The following is a 21,613-nucleotide window of genomic DNA, read 5'->3' on the forward strand; positions in this document are numbered from 1 at the left end:
TCTAATAAATGGTGTTAGGAAAGTTGGACATTCACATGGAAAAAACATAATTAGATTTCCATATTAATCATACACAAAAACCTTGAAATGGACTGGACTTAAATGTTAAGACTGGAAACTGCAAAATTCCTTTAAGGAAACACAGAGAAAACCTCTTGATTTGATCTAGGGAACTATGGTTTTTCAAATACATAGGTCATAAAATCCAAATATATAATAAGGACTGTATTAGACTAAAAACCTCTGCACAGCAAAGGAAACAATTGAAAAATTAAAAAGTCACAGAACGGAGAAAATATGTGCAAGCCACACATTCAAAGTGAATTCATTGCCAACACATATAAGGAACTCACACAGCCAAAGAGTAAACGAGCAAAGCAAAAATCCAAACAAAAGTGGGCAAAATAATGTATTATTTTGCGAAGTAAGACTCATAAATGATCAACAGGTGTGTAAATCTACTCAGTATTCCTGAAGTGCTCACAAGGATGTTGCAAAAACAAATCCCATGCAAATTGTTAGTGAGGAAAATACATTTTTTCACGTCCATTAATAAAATACTAAGGAAGTTATTCTAAAAATTAAAACTTGAGGGGACTACATGTTGGCCTAACTGGCTAACCCTCCACTTCCAAATGCAGGCATCCCATATGGGCACTGGTTTGTGTCCCAGCTGCTCCACTTCCCATCCAGCTCCCTGCTTGTGGCCTGAAAAAGCAGTGGAGTGTGGCCCAAAGTCTTGGTGACCTAGGCCAGCGTGGGAGACCTGGAAGAAGCTCGTCCCTTTAGAACAGCTCAGCTCTGGCTGTTATGGTCATTTAGGGGACTGAACCAGTGGATGGAAGATTGTTCTGTCTCCTCTCTGTTAATATACCTTTTCAATGAAAATGAATGAATAAATCTTTAAAAAAAATTAGGAGTCAGTGTGGTGGCACCATTATTTAAGCCACTGCCTGTGAAACTAGCATCTACATCAGAACAATGGTTCAAGCCTTGGTTACTCTGCTTCTTATTTTTCAAAATTTTGATTTATTTTAATTTTAATTTTGTTATTATTTTAAACTTTTATAGTACAACTGTATAGGGTCTAGAATTTCCCTACCGCCTCCCCAAATTCCCAACCCCTGTTTCCCCCATATTATTATAATAGTATAGTTCTTCATAAGCAGTCATATACACATCAATCTGTTATTTAAGTGTGTCCTGATACTGCTGGTACAGATGATGCCAGATAGTTTAGCATCCCATTGTCTAGATATATTCAACAGTTTCATTTGGAGTCCATTGTTGATTTGAATGTAGAATGCATACTGCATTGTATCTTCTTCTGGATATGATATCTTCCATTACACCGTCATTATACTTTCCCTCAAATGAGAAGACATGAAACAAATTCAACAATGGAACTGAAGTTAAAAGAAAAATTTACAGCAGCATGTAGTTAAATAACAAGCTACTGAATAACCAATGTATCAATGAAGAAATGAAAAAGAAAACACAAAAGCTTCTTCAGTAAAATGATGTTACTGTTTGATCTACGAGTCAGTGAAGAATTTGATAAAGAAACTATTTGGAAGAAATGAAAATAAAAGCAAAATATCAAAACACATGGGTTGTAGCAAAAAAAAGTATGGAAAGGGTTATTGATCTTAAAATTTGCATGAAGGCTGGCTTATATCAGAGAATAAATCATATTTGCCCTTTTGGGATTGACTTACTTCACTGAGCAAAATGGTCTCTAGTTGGGACCATCTTCTTGCAAATGGTATAATCTCATTCTTTTTGATGGCTGTGTGGTATTCCATAGAGTAGATGCACCACAATTTCTTTAATCACTCTTCTTTGGATCGGCATCTGGATTGTTTCCATGTCTTTGTGACTGTAGATTGTGCTGGTATAAATATAGGATTACAGATTCTCTTCTCATATACAGTTTTCATTTCCTTTGGCTATATTCCAAGGAGTGGGATAGCTGGGTCATGTGGCAAGTTTATTTGGAGTTCTCTAAGCACTCTCCATACTGATTTCCATAGTGGTTGTACTAGCCTACACTCCCACCAGCAGTGAAGGAGGATACCTTTCTCCCAACATCCATGCCAGCAGGTGTTGTTAGTAGGGCAACCTCACTGGAGTTAGGTGGAACCTTGATGTGGTTTTCATTTGTATCTCTCTGATGGCTAGGGAGCCTGAGCCTCTTTTTATATGTTTGTTATACATTAGCATTTGTTTTTTTGAAAAAAGTCTGTTCATTTCCTTCTCCCATTTCATTACAGTTTTATTTATTTATTTATTTATTTATTTATTTATTTATTTATTTATTTATTTATTTATTTCTGTGCCTGGGTTTCTGAAACTCTTTGTAAGTCCTGGATATTAGTCCCCTATCTGTTGTGTAGTGTGCAAAAATTTTCTCCTATTCGGTTGGCTGCTTCTTCACTTTGTTAATTGTTTCCCTTGCTGTACAGATGCTTTTTAGTTTGATGTAGTCCCATTTGTTCATTTTGGATTTGATTGCCTGTGCTTTTCGAGTCTTTTCCAAGAAGTCTTTCCCTATTCCTATATCTGGGAGAGTGCTTCCTGTATTCATCCCAGGCATGCAGGAATGGTTCAACATTGGCAAAACAATAAATGTGATACACCACACAAATAAATTGAAAAATCAAAGCCATATGATCATCTCAATAAATGCAAAGAAGGCATTTGATAAAATCCAAGACTTCATGCTGAAAACCTTAAGCAAGATGGGCATAGAAGGAACATTCTATTAAACAATCAAAGCAATATGTGAAAACCCCAAATGCCAGCATCATACTAAATGGAGAAAGATTGGAAGCCTTTCCACTAAAATCTGGAACTAGACAGGGATGTCCATTGTCACCACTACTCTTCAATATAGTATTGCAAGTCTTTGCCAGAGCTATTAGGCAAGAAAAACAAATTAAAGAAATTCAAATTGGAAATGAGGGGTTGAAATTATCGCTATTTGCAGATGACATGATTCTCTACATAGGAGAACCAAAAGACTCAGTCAAGAGGCTATTGGAACCCATAAGAGACTTTGGCAGAGCAGCAGGATACAAAATTAATGAATACAAGTTGATGGCACTAGTGTATACAAATAATTCCATGGATGAGAAAAAAATTGTAAGTACAGTCCCCTTTAAAATAGTGGAGAGGAATCTTAAATACCTAGCAATTTAACTAACGAAATATGTGAAAGACCTTTATGATGAAAACTATAAAACATTAAAAAAAAAAGAAATAGAAGAAAACATTGAAAAACAGAGAAACCTGCAATGTTCCTGGATCAGCAAGATCAACATAATCAAAATGTCCATATTACCTAAATTAACATATAGATTCAATACAATCTTTTTTTTAAAAGATTTTATTTTTATTACAAAGTCAGATACACAGAGAGGAGAGACAGAGAGGAAGATCTCCGTCCAAGTGAGCCGCAATGGGCCAGTGCGTGCCAATCTGAAGCCAGGAGCCGGGAACCTCCTCCAGGTCTCCCACGTGGGTGCAGTGTCCCATCGCATTGGGCCGTCCTCGACTGCTTTCCCAGGCCACAAGCAGGGAGCTGGATGGGAAGTGGAGCTGCCGGGATTAGAACCAGCACTCATATGGGATCCAGGGGCATTAAAGTTGAGGACTTTAGCCGCTAGGCCACACCGCTGGGCCCCGATTCAATTCAATCTGAATCAAAATCCCAACAATATTCTTCTCAGAAATAGAAGAGATGATACAAAAGTTCATCAGGGAATATAAGAGACCACGAATGGCCAATGTTATCCTGAAGAATAAAAATCAAGCTGGAGGAGTCACGATTCCAGTTCTTAAGACATATTTACTACAGAGCAGTGGTTATTAAAACAGCCTGGTGGTGGTACTGAAACAGAGAAGATCAATGGAACAGCATAGAAACCCCAGAAGAGAGCCCACACATGTATAGCCAGCTATTCTTTTTTTTTAAAATTTATTTATTTATTTATTATTAAAATTATATTGTTGACAATCTTTACATAGTTAATTATGGTAAAGAGGTTCAGGGGCTATAGGGAGGTGGGTAAGACTGTTATGTCCATATTGATTTCTTCTTGTATCTGAGGTAAAGGGGGATATTGAGGGAGAAGCCCCACCCAGTTTCCCACCCACCCCAGGACCCTGATGTGGGGCACGCTCTGACATACTTGCTCAAGTGGTTTTAATAGTTCGTCAGTTATGCATCGCTGCCATTTTCGCCACTCCCAGCTCGGTGAGGTCGTTGAAGAATCCACTGATTGACATAGTCCATCATAGAGTCTTCATTTGCCCAGTATTTCGCTGCCAACAGATAGCTGAGGTGGTTGATTGAGTTATTCTTTCTTCTGTCTTTTCTTGGTTAGGGTTCTGAGTCCAGCATTTCAATTGGGGAGATCTCCAAAGAAACTTCGTCTGAGGTGTTCCCAGACCAGATTCCTGCATGCACCAGCAAGTACAGGGCCCGGCACAGTCCATCACCCTAATCAGCTGGTGGTTGCAATTGCTGGGTTGGTTCTGGTTTCAGTCCCGACTTCCACTGGAACCAATGGGTGTTGCAGTCCAGCCTGGTTCTGCCCAGCACATACTCGGCCCTCACATAAACCAGTGGGAGCTGCAGCCTAGTCGGGGCGACCCACAATAACCCCCACCAGGCCCGCCCCCACCCTGGTCTGCCAGTATGTGCAGCAGACTAGTCCAGTCTGTCCCACATCCCATTTGGCTCTTGTACTTCTCAATGGGTATTGACGCTTAGTTCCATCTAACCAGCTCAACTATCCAGCCCTCACGGATGTTGTTGAGTGCCTCTCTGTCTAGCCAGCCCAGCCCCCATCCTAGTTTTCGTGCCCAGCCATAGTAGTGGTAACCCAAGAGGGGGGAACCCACTATTTCCCTCCCAGGTCTCTCTCAATCCCGGTTTATGCACCCTTTGGGTGGTTATGTGATTTGACTTGACAGAATTAGACCCCAGTGCCAGCTTCTGCCAGCTGATGCTGTGACTAAGCCCAAACAACCCTCACCCACTCTAATTTATGCTTGCACCAGTAGGAATAATCAGCCCAGCCTAGCTTTTCCCTGATCTAGTTCACATGAGGCGCACAGGTGTTGTAGCCCTGCTTGGTCTGGTCTGCCCCCAATCCCAGCCCACACTCTCCAGTGGGAGTAGCTGTCCGGAGAGGGGACCAGCCCCTTAATCCCCGTGCCGGCTCTGATCCTTCCCTTCCTGGTTTTCATGTGTGCTGGATGGGTGGCTGCAGTCACATCCAGTACAGGCAACCTCACCATGGCATTCCATATTGTGCACTGGGTTTTGTCGCGACCGAACCCGGCCACACCACACTCTGTTCTGGTGTTTGGATTTGCCAGTGGATGATGTGAACTGAATCAGCCTGGTCTGCCCCCAACCCATGCCAAATGTATGCCAGTGGGAAACTTTCCATGGCCTATTCTGGGCTGTTTCCTATCATGCTTCTTGCGCTTACCTGCAGGAATTGTGTCCTGCCAGAGGAGTTGCCCAGGCTCCTCCATCAGAACCTCTCCCAATGCCAGATTTCACAGATACCAGGGGGTCCATGAGCCAGCCCTACTCAGTTCACCTCCTGTCCTAGCAGGAACAGTTGTTTTTCTTGGCTGGCTTTCAACCCATTCTGGTTCTTGTTGTTGGATGTTTCAACCCAGCCATGGCTCATCCATACCTACATACAGCTCACACATGGCTCAGTAGGGGTTGAGACCTAGCCTAGTCAGTCACCCATCTACCCTGGTCCTCCAGGACACCAGACGGTGTTGGGGTCTGGCCTGGCTTGGCGCTTCCAGTCCCAGTCCACACTAGTGCCAAGGGAGACTACAACCATATCCTGATCAGAATACAGCCCCCATTCCAGGCCATGCGCCCCTTGGTGGGAACCTCAACCCAGTTAGGGTGTCCCCTTAGCTCCCCAACCAGGCCTGTTCCCAGCCATAGATCAGGCACATGCCAGTGGCTGCTCTGACTCAGCTTGGCTCAGTCCCTCACTTGTCCCAGGTCTGCCTTAGATATTGCGGCTTAGAGTCCCCGACTCATGCAGACCAGTAGGTGCAAGAGCCTAGCTCGGCATGATTTGCGCTCCATCCTGGCTTCTACTTTCTCTTGTAGGCTAAGGTTTGCTCAGTCCTGCACAGTACATCCCGTTCCATTACCAATTCACACATTAGCCAGCTGTTAGAGCTACTTTGCCAAGCTTGTCCAACCCCCAGGTCTGGACCACATGTTCACCAGCGGGAGCTATGACTCGCCAGGGGAGTTTCCCAAGTTCCTCCACTTGATCCACTCCCAGACCCAGTTCTTATACATGCCAGTGGGTTTTAGGCCATGCCTGGCGCAGTCTGGCCTTCCATTTGGCCTTGTAATGATCTGGTGAATATTGCAGCCTAGCCCACCCCACACCCTATTCAGGATGCACATTCGGGTGCTGCTGCCTTGACCAGTCCAAACTGTTGTGGGTTCCTTTACCTGTGAGTGATGGCAGGCTCCTTGGTCACAACTAGCTTAGTCCATCACCACCCAAACTCTTGGGCTTACCAGTGGGGTTAGACTTTCCACAGGGTGTGGCCCACACATCCCCCACAGATCTACCCCCAGGTATGGTTCTCGAGTGCTAGTTAATGTTATGGCCCTGCCTAATGTGACCAATCTCCTGATCCATCATCATGTCAGGTAAAAGGATATCCTGCTGGACAAGCCCCGAGCCTTAGCTTTTGCATGAACTGGTGTTCACCACTCAGCATTGTTAAGTGGTTGCAAGTTCTTCAAAGGAAGAGTTACTCTCATTGGGAATCTTTAGGATTGACTCAGATCCCAGAAGCACAGTGGGATCAACCTGGAGCTACCTAAGCAGCGATTCAGACAACCAATACCTCCGAGCTCCCTGGCCGGGTGGCCAGCAGGTACATCCTGGCACCAAATGGTGCACTAGCCACCCTGGGGACAGCTCACCACGTGCACGTGGTGGCTGGGGTCGGGATCCGATCAGGACTCCCCATCCTGGAGCCCCTCAACAGCTTCCCAGCTCCTGGAAGTTTAAATCCCCAGGCCCAAGGTCGCTCCCCTCCCCAATTCCATTCACTGCCCAATGAGGGTGGTGGGTGGGCCCCAGACCTATCCAGTCAAGGAGACTTCCCCCCCTCGGTGTACTCACCCCGAATGGAAGCAGCCCCCGAACCCAGGCAGGCCCAGGGACAGCTCACCACGTGCACATGGTGTATAGCCAACTATTCTTTGACAGGAAAACTGAGAACAATCCAGGGAAAAAGCCTGGTCTATTCAACAAATATTATTGCGACAATTGGATAACAGCCTGCAGTGGCAAAAAGCAAAACCTGAACCTGTCACAGCATACAAAAATCAGGTCTACATCGATCAAGGACCTAAATCTACACTCAGAAACTGCCAAACAACTAAAGGAAAACGTAGGAAGCACTGTCCAAGATAAAGGAATAGGGAAAGACATTTTTGAGTTTTATTTTTTATGATGCAATTCTATACACTCAGAAATTTCCCCTTCCACCCTCCCCATTCCCCTCTGTTTTCCCCTATATTATTATGATATGATAGTGTTTCAGCAACAGTCACAAGTCTATCATTCTGCTATTTAAATGTATAATGACATTGTAGGTATAGACAATGGTAGATGGTTTAGCATCCTGTTGTCAAGATATATTGAAGAGTTTTATTGGGAGTTCATCTTTTATTTGGGAGTATAGATGAATACTATACTATATCTTCTCTTCTTGGTATGCTAGTCTCTACTATGAGCATATGGTCTCTAGTTGGGACCATTTTGTTGCAAATGGTCTGAGAAGATGCATAGTATGATTTCAATTTTTAAAAAGACTTATTTTTTTTGGAAAGTCAGACCTACAGAAAGAAGGAGAGACAGAAGGGAAGATCGTTTTTCTGCCGGTTCACTCTGCAAGTGGCTGTAATGGCTGGAGCTGAGCCTAATCTATGTCTTTTGATTATTGAGTTTGAGCCATTTACATCCAGGGTTAGTATCAAATAGGAGGTAATTTGGTTATGCCATTTGAGTAATGTGCTGTTCATTGTCTGATTTAGTCTATTTTTGTGGTTTTGTTTGGATGTTCTCCACATTTGTCTTTGGATTTGGTAGGTATTATTCTTTTTCTCTGTAGCACATCATTAAGCAACATTTGTGGGGAAAGTCTGGTAGAGGCTAAGTATTTTTATTTTTGCTTGCTTTTGAAATATTTCATTTTTCAAATACCAAGGGAAGCTTTGCCGGTTATGTTATTCTGGACTGAAAAATTTTTTTCTTTTAATATCTGAATTATGTCACTCCATTCTCTTCTGGCCTGTAGGGTTTACTATGAGAGGTTACCTGTATATGTGACTGTGGTTCCTCTGTAAGTTAATTGACTTTTCTCACTTGAATATTTAAGTATTGTTATGTTCAATTGAAGAGAGCTTGATTATGATGTGTATTTTCCTGGTGGGACAAGTGTAATGCATTGACCCAGAAGTGAGTTCTTCCCTGGCTCAGTGCATGTGCAGCTCACTCTTGTTCCTGACAGCCTTTCCCATGGAAGTCAAATGGCACCTAATGTGGCCTAATGGGGGTCTGGGCCATGAAATCCACCCTGTTTCCACACCCATCTGCTAGGGCTCTGCCACTTTGTTTCTGCTCTTGATTGGATTTAAAGATCAGCAACACCCACATTTCTATGACGGGGTTCACCTTCTGAATTCCCAGTGAGCTCCCCTCCCACCTGGCCACTGGTGGAGCCTCTGGGGTATGTGTTTACTGTGGCACTTCTCTGCTGTCTCTGATGCTTTCCTGTGTTGCAGATCTCCAGTTGTCCCTCTGCCATCTGCTTGTTCTCTCCTATTTCCCAGGATCACTTCCTCTCTGCCTCTCCACCATATTCTGCCATCTTTCCCATTCCTGGAGGATTATTTCCATTGATAAAGATAAAGAAACAACCTAAAGGGGGTCCTTTGTCTAACGGAAGGATAAAATGATCTGGTAAATACAGTGTTTTGCACAATTTAGCCTTTCTTCTCTTTCTAGAATGACTTACGTCATGGTATCATGAATGTTATTCATGTACCTAATCATTTTCACAAGGGCTACAGGAGTCAGGAGAGAGAACACAGTGTCTGGATTTAGTGCAATCATAAAGTAAAATGCACTCAGGAAAGTAGGAAAGAAAAATGTTGCTTGCCCCAACCCTTCCCCCAGTCATAGTTACTATATCCTAGAGAGATGCCTCACACATGGGAGAAGAAAAGGGCATTAAAGCCAGTTTTTAAACTTGAAACTCGAAACCCAATACAAGACCAGTGCTAGATAGGACCTCATGATTCCTGTCCCCAGGCCTGCACAAGTGTACTGAGCCTTTGTCAGATGGATAAAGTGCTTCCTCTACTAGGCCTCCCCCAATCTCTTACACACAGTGCGGAAATAATTCAGCCACTGGAAAACAGGGCAGAGATTGGAACATAGACTCTTGATTTAGAGATATGAGCTGCCTCTATGAGATCCAGTCCCAAATTAAGTCCAAAATCCTCTATCCCAAGTCAGTGTTTGTAAGTAGAGCTAGAGTTGACTTACTTACAGGGAGCTCTCTGTACCACAGTGAGAAGGAGACACTTCAGCATCATCACTGCTAGTCTCAAACTGGCCTGAACACAAATCCGTGAGACTGCATATGACCTCCTGACTGTGAGATCAGGTTGTGATTCAGCTTAGTGCCAGGCTAGGTCATCATATCGCTCCTGACCTTGGGCAGACATCAGGGAACCAAAGGCGGGTCTTGGAATTTAGTACTGGGCTGGTAACATCCAATCTTCTGTAAGCGCCTGTCTTTGTACAAATTCCCTAGACTTGCCTCATTGTAAGGTGGAGATAGGCACTCCAATAGGAAAGGTTCGGTGTAGCATGTTTTATTACCAGGTTCATGTGGCTCTGATGTGCAGCCACAAGATTGCACAGTTTAATGACTATGAGACACCCATGGTGATCCAGCTTGATCCCATCTTGGTGCTTTCAAATTTAGGCAGACAGCTAGGAAGCACAATATGTCTTGGGATTCAGTGCAGAGCTTGTAAAACCCAACAATGTGTAGATTCTAATGGTCTCTGTAGTCTAATGCCAGCAAATGGAGCCTATGGAGCTGCTTTGGTGCCAAGTGAAGTCCTGTGGCCCAGAATGATCAACTGAACATCACAAAAGTACTCGTGGTTGGTCACAGCATCCTTGGACTATAAGTCCACATCAGGAACCAAAAGCCTGTAATAGTGTGAACGTTGTTCTTACTTCAGTGCTATACAGATGTAGGTGTGCTGAGGGCCCAAGAATATGAGATAATATTGAGGCATCGGGGACCATAGGACAATGTATCTGGGCCTTTTCTAGCCTCAGGAAAGGGTTTGTAAGCATGTAGTATTTCTTGATTACAAATTTCTTCACTCCATCCTGAACGACAGCAGCTGAGGATTTGGAACAAATCTAAGGTAAGATCACCTGCCAGTAATGAAAAAGAGACAACACACACACACACACACACACACACACACACACACACACACACACAGTGAGCTTGTGGCAAATCTCAATTTAGGGCACCATCTAGTGCTGAAATAGCAGAAGTGTCCACAGCAGAGAAAACAATTAGATTGCTTGAAATTTCTGGAAGAATAATCACAATTAAAGCTAGATTATGAAGACTGGTAAAATAAGCACATGATGTTGTATACCAATAAGCATCAAGAATTTTGATGGAACTATGCTATCATTCAACAAACAAAACAAGGCATCAAAAATCAGTGAATTATAAATTGAAAATTAAAAAAGATTCATTTATTTATTTGAAATGCAGAGTTGCAGAGAATAAAGGAGGGAGGGAGGAATGGAGGGGAGGAGAGTTTTCCATCAACATTTTCGCTCTCTAAATGGCTGCAACAGCTGGAGCTGGCCCTGTATGGAGGCAGAAGTTACAAACTTCTACCTGGTCTTCCATGTGGATGCAGGACCCCAAGCACTTGGGCCATTCTTTGGTGCCTTTCCATACACATTACAAGGAATGGGATTGGAAGTGGAGCAACTGGAACACAAACTGGTTTTACCTGCTACGCCACATGCCAGCCATTGAATTGAAGTTCTTAAATGCTCTGATGAAAAATTTAAAAATAGCTGTGTAAAACAAGCTTAATGAATTTCCAGAGAATATAGAGCAACAAATGGTTTAACACTGTGAGACTCTTGAAAGAGAGACGGATCAATCCTAAAGATTCCCAATGAGAGTAACTCTTCCTCTGAAGAACTCGTAATTACTTAACAATGTTGAGCACCGAAAACCAGTTCATGCAAAAGCTAAGGGTTGGGGCTTGTCCAGCAGGATATCCTTTTACCTGACATGATGATGGATCAGGAGATTGGTCACATTAGGCAGGGCCATAACATTAACTAGTACTCAAGAACCATATCTGGGGGTAGATCTGTGGGGGATGTGTGGGCCACACCCTGTGGAAAGTCTAACCCCACTGGTAAGTCCAAGAGTTTGGGTGGTGATGGACTAAGCTAGTTGTGACCAAGGAGCCTGCCATCACTCACAGGTAAAGGAACCCACAACAGTCTGGACTGGTCAAGGCAGCAGCACCCGAATGTGCATCCTGAATAGGGTGTGGGGTGGGCTAGGCTGCAATATTCACCAGATCATTACAAGGCCAAATGGAAGGTCAGACTGCACTGGGCACTGGCCTAAAACCCACTGGCATGTATGAGAACTGGGTCTGGGAGTGGATCAAGTGGAGGAACTTGGGAAACTCCCCTGGCGAGTCAAAGCTCCCGCTGGTGAACATGTGGTCCAGACCTGGGGGTTGGACAAGCTTGGCAAAGTAGCTCTAACAGCTGGCTAATGTGTGAATTGGTAATGGAACGGGATGTACTGTGCAGGACTGAGCAAACCTTAGCCTACAAGAGAAAGTAGAAGCCAGGATGGAGCGCAAATCATGCCGAGCTAGGCTCTTGCACCTACTGGTCTGCGTGAGTCGGGGACTCTAAGCCACAGTGTCTAAGGCAGACCTGGGACAAGTGAGGGACTGAGCCAAGCTGAGTCAGAGCAGCCACTGGCATGTGCCTGATCTATGGCTGGGAACAGGCCTGGTTGGGGAGCTAAGGGGACACCCTAACTGGGTTGAGGTTCCCACCAAGGGGCACATGGCCTGGAATGGGGGCTGCGTTCTAACTAGGAAACAGTTGTAGTCTCCCTTGGCACTAGTGTGGACTGGGACTGGAAGCGCCAAGCCAGGCCAGACCCCAACACCGTTTGATGTCCTGGAGGACCAGGGTAGATGGGTGACTGACTAGGCTAGGTCTCAACCCCTACTGAGCCATGTGTGTGAGCTGTATGTGGGTATGGATGAGCCATGGCTGGGTTGAAACATCCAACAACAAGAACCAGAATGGGTTGAAAGCCAGCCAAGAAAAGCCACTGTTTCTGCTAGGACAGGAGGTGAACTGAGTAGGGCTGGCTCATGGACCCCCTGGTATGTGTGAAATCTGGCATTGGGAGAGGTTCTGATGGAGGAGCCTGGGCAACTCCTCTGGCAGGACAGTCCCTTCAGGTAAGCACAAGAAACATGATAGGAAACAGCCCAGAATAGGCCATGGGTAAGTTTCCCACTGGCATACATTTGGCATGGGTTGGGGGCAGACCAGGCTGAATCAGTTCACATCATCCACTGGCAAATCCAAACACCAGAACAGAGTGTGGTGTGGCCGGGTTCGGTCGCGACAAAACCCAGTGCACAATACGGAATGCCAGAGTGAGGTTGCCTGTACTGGATGTGACTGCAGCCACCCATCCAGCACACATGAAAACCAGGAAGGGAGGGGTCAGAGCCGGCACGGGGAATAAGCGGCGGCTTCCTTTGCTGGACAGCTACTCCCATTGGAGAGCGTGAGCTGGGATGGGGGCAGACCAGACTAGACAGGGCTACAACACCTGTGCGCCTCATGTGAACTAGATCAGGGAAAAGCTAGGCTGGGCTGATTATTCCTACTGGTGCAAACAAAATTAGAGTGGGTGAGGGTTGTTTGGGCTTAGTCACAGCATCAGCTGGCAGAAGTTGGCACTGGGGTCTAATTCTGTCAAGTCAAACCTTAGAACCACCTGGAGAGTGCATAATGCGGGAGTGGGAGAGATCTGGGAGGGAAATAGTGGGCTCCCCCCTTTTGGGTTACCACTACTATGGCTGGGCACGAAAACTAGGATGGGGGCTGGGGTGGCTAGACAGAGATGCACTCAACAACATCCGTGAGGGCTGGATAGTTGAGCTGGTTAGATGGAACAAGGCTTTAATGCCCATTGACAAATACAAGAGCCAAATGGGATGTGGGACAGTCTGGACTAGTCTGCTGCACATACTGGCAGACCAGGGTGGGGGGCGGGCCTGGTGGGGGTTATTGTGGGTCTCTCTGACTGAGCTGCAGCTCCCACTGGTTTATGTGAGGGCCGAGTATGTGCCGGGCAGAACCAGGCTGGATTGCAGCAACCACAGGTTCAAGTGGAAGTTGGGGCTGAAACCAGAACCAACCCAGCAATTACAACCACCAGCTGATTAGGGTGATGGACTGTGCCGGGCCCTGTACTTGCTGGTGCATGCAAGAATCTGGTCTGGGAACACCTCAGACGAAGTTTCTTTGGGGATCCCCCCAATCAAAATGCCGAACTCAGAACCCTAGCCAAGAAAAGACAGAAGACAGAAGAAGTCAATCAACCACCTCAGCTTTTTGTTGGCAGTGAAATACTGGGTAAATGGAGACTCTATGATGGACTATGTCAATCAGTGGATTCTTCAGTGACCTCATCGTGCTTGGTGTGGAGAGATTGGCAGCGATTCGTGACTGGTAGGGTATCGAAACCACTTGAGCAAGTATGTCAGAGCATGCTCCACATCAGGGACCTGGGATGGGTGGGAGACTGGGTGGGGCTTATCCCTCAATATCCCCCTTTACCTCAGATACATGAAGGAAACAATATGGAGATGGTGGTCTTGCCCACTTTCCTATAGTCCTTGAACCTTTTTACCCTAATTAACTGTGTAAAGATTGTAAAAAATATGATAAAAAAAGAAAAAAAAAGAGAGATGGAAGAAATTTACAAAAACCTTGATTGAAAAGTACACTAACTGAAGCCCAAAATGCAACAAGGGGCATCCATAGCAGGACGGATCAATTAGAAGAAATTGAAATTCCCACCCACTAGTTCACTCCTAAAAAGGCCGCAATGGCCATAGATGAGTTGATCCTAAGCCAGGAACCAGGAGCTTCTTCTGAGTCGTCCAAATGGCTGCAGGGGGCTAACAACTTGGGCCATCCTCTGCTGCTTTCCCAGGCCATCAGCAGGGAGCTGAATGGGAAGTGGAGCATTTGGAATATGAGCCAGTGACCTATATGGCATGATAATCCAGCTGTACAACTGTGCTGGTCTCTGGGCACTTTATTTTCTTCTTCTTCTTCTTCTTCTTCTTCTTCTTCTTCTTCTTCTTCTTCTTCTTCTTCTTCTTCTTCTTCTTCTTCTTCTTCTTCTTCTATTTTGATAATCTTTACATAGTTGAGTAGGTCACAGAGGGTCAAGGGTTTCAGCAAAGTGGGTAAGACCATTGTTTCCACTTTTGTGTGTGTGTGTGTGTATCTGAGGTAAGGAGGGATAAGCTCAACCCAACTTCCCACCCCATCCCAGGGTCCCCGGTGTGGGGCATACTCCGAGGGCTCTGCTCAAGTGGTTTTGATAGTTCAACAGTTCTGAATTTCTGCCAATCTTGCCATTCCAAACACAATGAAATCTCCCCAGAATCCACTGGCTGACATAGTCCACCTTAGTAGAGTCTCTGTTTGCCCAGATTTTCACTGCCAACACATGACTGGGGTAGAGGATTGATTTATTTTGTCCTCTGTCCTCTGTTGTGGTACCAGGTGTCCTCTGCAGTCTCCAATGGTCTGCCATATTTTGCATGTGCATCTGGATATATATGCTGTCTACTGTTCAGTCTGAGCCTCTGAGGAGGCTCAACTTTGACACATGAACTCCATGGTCAGACCATGGAATGTGCAATTCTCTCCATGATTGGGGTTCTAAGATCAGCAGTTCAGTTGCAGAGGTCCCCAAACAAACCAGTCCCAGCTGTAATGTGTACTGGTATGTGCTGTGACCAACCCCGGCCCGACTCACACTCCATTCTGATACTTGGATTCACCAGCAGGTGATATGAACTGGCCCTGCCTGGTCCACCCCTGACCTACGCCAAATGTGTGCTGGTGGGAACCATTGCTTGGCCTGGTCTGGATTGCTCCCTATCGTGGTTCTTGAGCTCATCTGCAGGGACTGTGTCCTGACAGAAGAGTTTCCCAGGCTTCTCCATCAGAATCTCTCCCAATACCAGATTTTGCGCATACCAGTGGGTCTATTTTCAAGCCCTACTCAGTTCACCTCCTGACCTAGCAGGAACAGTGGCCTTTCCTGACTGCCCTTCAACCCATTCTGGGTCTTACTGTTGAATGTTACAGCCTAGCCAAGGCTTGCACTTTTGTTTTCATGTTGTTTGGTTTTGGTATCACATAAAAAGAATTTGACAGAATTCTATCTTTTTTAATATTTTGGAATTATTTAAAAAGTATTGGAGTTAGTTCCCTTTAAATGTTTTGCATAACTTAGTGGTCAGTCATCAGGTCCTGGGCTTATCCCTGGTGGAAGACTTTCAATTACTGATTCAATCTCATTGTTTGCTATGAGGCTATTTAGATTGCCTAATCTTCTTGATATAATCTTGGTAGGTTAATATGTATCTAGTAATTTGTGTTTTTATTTGAGGTTGTGCAGTTTATTAGCACATAGTTTTTCACAGTTTTTTCTTATGAACCTTTATATTTTAGTGATGTTGGTTGTAATGCCTCTTTTTTTTTTTTTCATTTTTAACTTTGCTTTTTTTTTTTTTTTTGAAATTTTCTCCTTTTTCTTTGTTAGCTTTGCTAACAATTTATCTACTAAGAAATCAACTTTTTAAAATTTCAATTTCATTTATTTCTAATCTGGTACTTATTATTTCTTGCCTCTTGCTGATTTGAGGTTTGGTTTGCTTTTGCTTTTTTAAGCTTTCAAGATGCATCATTAGATATTTATTTGAGACATTCCAATTCAATTATTATTTTTCATGATACAGTTTTATAAATGTAGGGATTTCTTCTTTCCCCTCTCTCCCTGATTCCCCTCTCACTATTTCTCCCCATGTTATCATGATAGTATAGTCCTTTAGTAACAGTTACAAGTTTAACTTTCTGCTATTTAAGTGTTTCATGGCATTGTGGGTATAGCAAAAGCATTTCTATGTTTTAATTATTATTTTATTTAGACAATCTTTACATAGTTGAATAGTGTACAAAGTGTCAAGAGCTACAGGAAAGTGGGTAAGACCATTGTTTCCACATTCCCTCTCTCTTTTTTTCTGTATCTGGGGTAAGGTGGGAGATAAAGTGAGAAGCCCAACCCAACCTCCCGCCCATCCCAGGATCCCCGATGTGGGGTATGATCCGAGGGCACTGCTCAAGAGACCATGCACTCCATGGTCAGACCATGGAACCTGCAATTCTCTTCACTGTTGGGGTTCTGAGTCCAGCAGTTTGATTAGGGGAATCCCCAAAGAAATTTCATCTTAAGTCATCTCTGACCAGATTCTTGTGTAGCCTTGCCAGTGCTGGGTCCCACACAGACCATTGTTCAAATCAGTCTATGCATATGCTGATGTTTGCAATTGCTGGGTCAGTGCTGCCTCCAACCCTGTCTTCCACAAACCAACGGGTGTTGGAACCCATCTCAGTCCTGTCCACGACACATTCGGCCCTCATGCAAACCAGTGGGAGTTACAATCTAATCAACTCAACCCACAATAACCCCCACCAGGCCTGTCCCCTGCCTTGGTTTCCATGCTTGCTTGTATGTATAGCAGACTGGTCTAGTCTGTCCCATAACTCATTCAGCTCTCATACATGTCAATGGACCCTGAACCAGATGGAGTGTTAACCTAAGAGGGAGGTTCCGACTGGTTCCCTACTGGACCCACTCTCACTCCCAGATCATGCACTCTCCAGGTGGTTCTGTTTGTTGCCTTCACAGAATTTGGCCCATTGTACTACAATCTGCCAGGTGATGCCGTGGCAGAACCCAACCAACCCACACCCATTGTGGCTTATGCTTGCACCAGTAGGAAGTGTCAACCCAGCCTGGCTTTTCCCTGGTCCAGGGCACATGAGGCCAAAAGGTGTTGTAGCTCTGCCATCTGGTTTGCCCTCATTCCAACTCATGCTCTCCAGTAGGAGTGGTGATCCAGCAGGGGAGCCCCGCGTTGTCTCCCTACCAGCTTTGCCCCCACCCCCTGCCGGGTCTCCTGTGTGCTGGCTGTGTGCCACCGAATGGTCTAGCATAGCTTGCCTCACCTCAACATTTGCCAGTGGGTGCTGTAGCCTGGCTTGGCCCGGTCCACCTCCAATTCCAACTCAGGTTGGTCGGGCTGCAGCCTAGCCCAGCCCAGCCGATACCCAATCCAAGCCATCATGTGTACGGGTTTGTGTTGCGACCGAACCTGGCCAGATTCATACTTCATTCTGGTACTCAGATTCACCAGTGGGTGATATAAACTGGCCCTGCCTGGCTTGCCCCCGACCTGTGCCAAGTGTATGCCAGTGGGTACTGTTCTCTGGCCTGGTCTGGGCTGCTTCTTATCACAGTTCTTGCGCTCACCTGCATGGACTGTGTCCTGACAGAGGAGTTGCCCAGGCTCCTCCATCAGAACCTCTCCCAATGCCGGATTTCATAGGTTTTGTGCTCATCTTTGGGTCTATGGGCCAGCCCTACTTAGTCTACCTCCTGACCTAGCAGGAATAATGGCTTTTCCTGACTGGCCTTCAACCCATTCTGGTTATTATTGTTGGATGTTACAGCCCAGTCTAGCCTGGCTGACATGCACACACAGCTCACACTTGGCTCAGCTGGGGCAAAAACCTAGCCTAGCCTAGCCTACACTTACCCTGGTTCTCACGAGCACCAGTGAGTGCTTGAGTTAGCCCAGTTTCTAGCCCTGTCTTCTAGATGAACCAATGGGTGCTGTAGTCCAGCATGATCCTGCCTACCAAACACTTGGTTCTCACATGAATCAGTGGGAGCTGCAGCCTAGTCAGAGTAACCCACAATAACCCCCACCAGTTTCACCCCCTGCCCTGGTTCCCATGCTTGCTTGTATGTACAACAGACTTATTCAGCCTGTCCCACATCCCATTCTGCTCTCATACATGTCAGTGGACTTTGAAGCCTAGTGCAACCCAACCATTCGCACTATCCAGCCCATACACATGCTGCTGGGTACCTTTCTGTCTAGCCACACCTGCTTCAGTCCTGGTTCTCATGCTCTTCAGTATGAGTGGTAACCCAAGAGGAAGGTGTCTACTGTTTCCCTAGTGGGCCACTCCCACTCCAGATCATGCACTCTCCAGGTGGTTCTGCAGTTTAACTTAACAGAATTAGCCCCCCCCCCCCCATGCCAGCATCTGCCAGCTGATGCTACAGCAAGGTCCAACAAACCCACACCCACTCTGGCTTATTCATGTACCAGTAGGAACAGTCAACCCAGCATGGATTTTCCCTGATCCAGCTCACATGAGGCTCACAGGTGTTGTAGCTCTGCCAGGTCTGGTTTGCCCCTATTCCAAGTCACGCTCTCTAGTGGGAATGGTGGTCTAGCAGGGGAGTCTCTACATTCACCCTACCAGCTTTGCCTCCTCACCCCATGGTTCTCACTTTTGCTGGCATGATCTGCACTCCATTCTGATTTATGTTTTTCCTTGTGAGCTAAGGTTTGCTTGGCCCTGTCCGGTCTGCTCCCTTCCATAACCAAACCACACATTAGCTATCAGTTGGAGCTACTTTGCCCAGCTTGCTCTATTCCCAGGCCTGGACCATGTGATCACCAACGGGAATTATGACCCACTAGGGGAATTTCCCATGTCCCCTCACCTCGACCCAGACCCAGATCTCATACATGCTAGAGCATGTTAGGCCCTTGTCTGTCATAGTCTGCCCTTCCATCTTGGCCTTATAGAGCTGGTGAACATTGCAGCCCGGCTGGTCCCAAATCCTGTTTTATGATGCACATGCAGGTGCTGCAGCCTGGATCTGCCCAGACTGTTATCGGTCCCTGTACCCATGAGTGTTGGCAGGTTCAATGGTCACATTTAGCTAAGCCCATCACTACCCCAAATCTTGAGCTAACCTGTAAGACTTGTATTTCTACAGGGTTAGGCCCATATATCCCCCCCCCAAAATCTACCCCAGGTCCTATTTATCTTGTCTGTTGGTTAGTGTCATGTCCCTGCCTGAAGTTACCTGTCCCCTGCTCTGATACTCAGGCAGGTAGTAGGATCCAGCCCTGGTAGGCCGACCCCTACCCCTAATTTTCACATGGACTGACATGTGGCGGCAAGTTTTCTTTGGGGATTTACTGTGAAGGGAGAAACCTCTTGGGCCCAGGCAAGCATTCACTGAATGAGTGGCTGCGATGGCTGTGGCCAGGGCCCCAAGCATTGAGTCAGACCTGGCTTGGGTCCTCCCAGCAGCTGCCAGGCTGCTGGAAGCTCCCACCAACCAGGCCCCTGTATGTGAGCATTTTCAATGGCAGTCATTCACTTGCAGCAATCACATGGTCAGAACTTTTGAGGCCAATTCTCACACCTTTAACCATTTGGTTTCCATAGCCACAGTAGTGGAACTTGCATCTGGTTCTAAGGATTGATGACGTCACCCATGACAAGCTTAGCAGCCTAAGAAGAGCTACCCAGGAGGGTTCAGCTTCTCATCAACTCAGTGTGGAGCCAGGATGTTTGCGAATCAAATGTGGTTATTTCCTTTCCTCCCACCCTTGGAAGTTAGAGTCCTGGCACACAATTTGGGGACGAATGAATTACTATTTGAGGTACATGTTCAGAACATTGCTCTGTCAGATTCTACTGTAGAAAAGATCACCTTAGTTTTTCCTGAAACATGCATTGAAACAGAAACTAATACCTTCAACGTAACCGCAGAAGATGGAGATGATACTTTCGAAGAAATTACACTTTTGAAACCAATGGATAGACACCGGTATTTCTGCCAAATTCCGATCAAGCAGGACATTTTGGAAAGACCTGATGGCATATGGAAATTAACTGAACAAGCAATACTGGATATACAGTGGAAGGGTGGTGTTGGTGATATGACATTGGAACAGAAACTACAACTTGATAAGGAAGTTCTACGTTATGGAACCATAAGTGTGTCAGTAGAATCAATGCCAGATATTGTTTTTCTGGAAGAGCCTTTCCACATGACCTGTAAGGTTACAAATTTCACTAACAAGAAGATGAAACTGTTTTTGAAGTTGTGTCATACATATAATATTCGTTGGCATTTAGCTGGAGGGAAGTATCTGGGGATGCTTAGTCCAAGAAAATCACTGAGCTTTACGGTAAACCTGCTATTCATCAAATATGGACTACAACGTGTCTCTGGCATACAAATAACTGACAAGATCAGTAACAAAACATACTGTTGTGAAAATATTGTGACTGTCCGTGTGGAACCAACCTTGGAGCAAATGGATACTGCAGATTTTTCCATCCGCATCAGGCAGAAAACCAGTGCATTTTAATCCTGAGAAAACATCACCATCATCAAATCTGAGCAAAGGTTATTGCAGAGTGCTTCCTCTGACACTCTGAATGCTATTGAAAATTAAAACCTCATGCCAAAATTGCAATCTGTTGATTTTCATTTTCTATGAAGTTATTTACTTTGCATTTGTAGATTTTTTTTTGTAATGCTGTTACACTAATTAGCGATGGCCATTGAAGTTCTTTCTCCTTGTAAAATGCCATTCATCTATCTGGAAATAATAGTGGGATGGGGGAGGAAAGACCCCACTTGCCCGATTTGCTGATTTACTCCCCAAACGCCAAAATGGCCAGATCTGAGCCATGTTGCAGCCTGGAGCTATGAATTGTATCACAGTCTCCCATGTGTGTCGCAGGGACCCAAGGACTAGAGTCTTCATCTGCTGCTTCCCAGAGCTTGCTTTAGATAGAAGTTAGGTGGAAAGTGAGGAGTTGTGACCCAAACCAGCACATTTTGATGAGGGACACCTGTCATCCCAAAAGAACTCTGTAACTACTAGGGCAAATCCCCACCCCAGACAGTTTTCTTTTGAGAAAGACTTCATCATTTACAAACGGCAACACCTGCTTTGCAGAAATCCTTAATAGTTCTTGATACTTCCAGTTTTAGTAAAGGCAGGTATCCAGAGAATATAAACCATTGGAGTGTTTCAATAATTTAGTGGAAATACTTGAGTTTATTTGCTAAGATTACAGTTTCATTCCATTATGGAGATCCTACCTTTTTTCAGACATCAATGAAGCATCCTGGAAAGTGTTCAGCATAATGAGGGCAGATCTCTTTACTGAAAGTCTGACACCACTGTGGTTGTGCATGTTGCTGGATAAGGGTCACA

At 45.2% G+C, this 21,613-nt stretch overlaps 1 protein-coding gene across 1 annotated transcript in view; it reads left to right on the top strand.

Moving 5' to 3' along the window:
• Positions 1-20,857, top strand: part of LOC131478608 (trafficking protein particle complex subunit 13-like) — a 91,430-nt gene extending 70,573 nt beyond the window's left edge. Inside the window, exon 2 of the mRNA XM_058659027.1 lies at positions 19,824-20,857. Coding sequence (XP_058515010.1) covers positions 19,946-20,755 — 810 coding nt within the window. The 5' untranslated portion in view covers positions 19,824-19,945 and the 3' untranslated portion in view covers positions 20,756-20,857. The remainder of the gene's footprint in view (positions 1-19,823) is intronic.
• The last annotated feature ends 756 nt before the right edge of the window (positions 20,858-21,613 follow it).

Source organism: Ochotona princeps, chromosome X (assembly GCF_030435755.1).
Source record: "Ochotona princeps isolate mOchPri1 chromosome X, mOchPri1.hap1, whole genome shotgun sequence".
In the NCBI taxonomy this organism is placed as follows: domain Eukaryota; kingdom Metazoa; phylum Chordata; class Mammalia; order Lagomorpha; family Ochotonidae; genus Ochotona; species Ochotona princeps.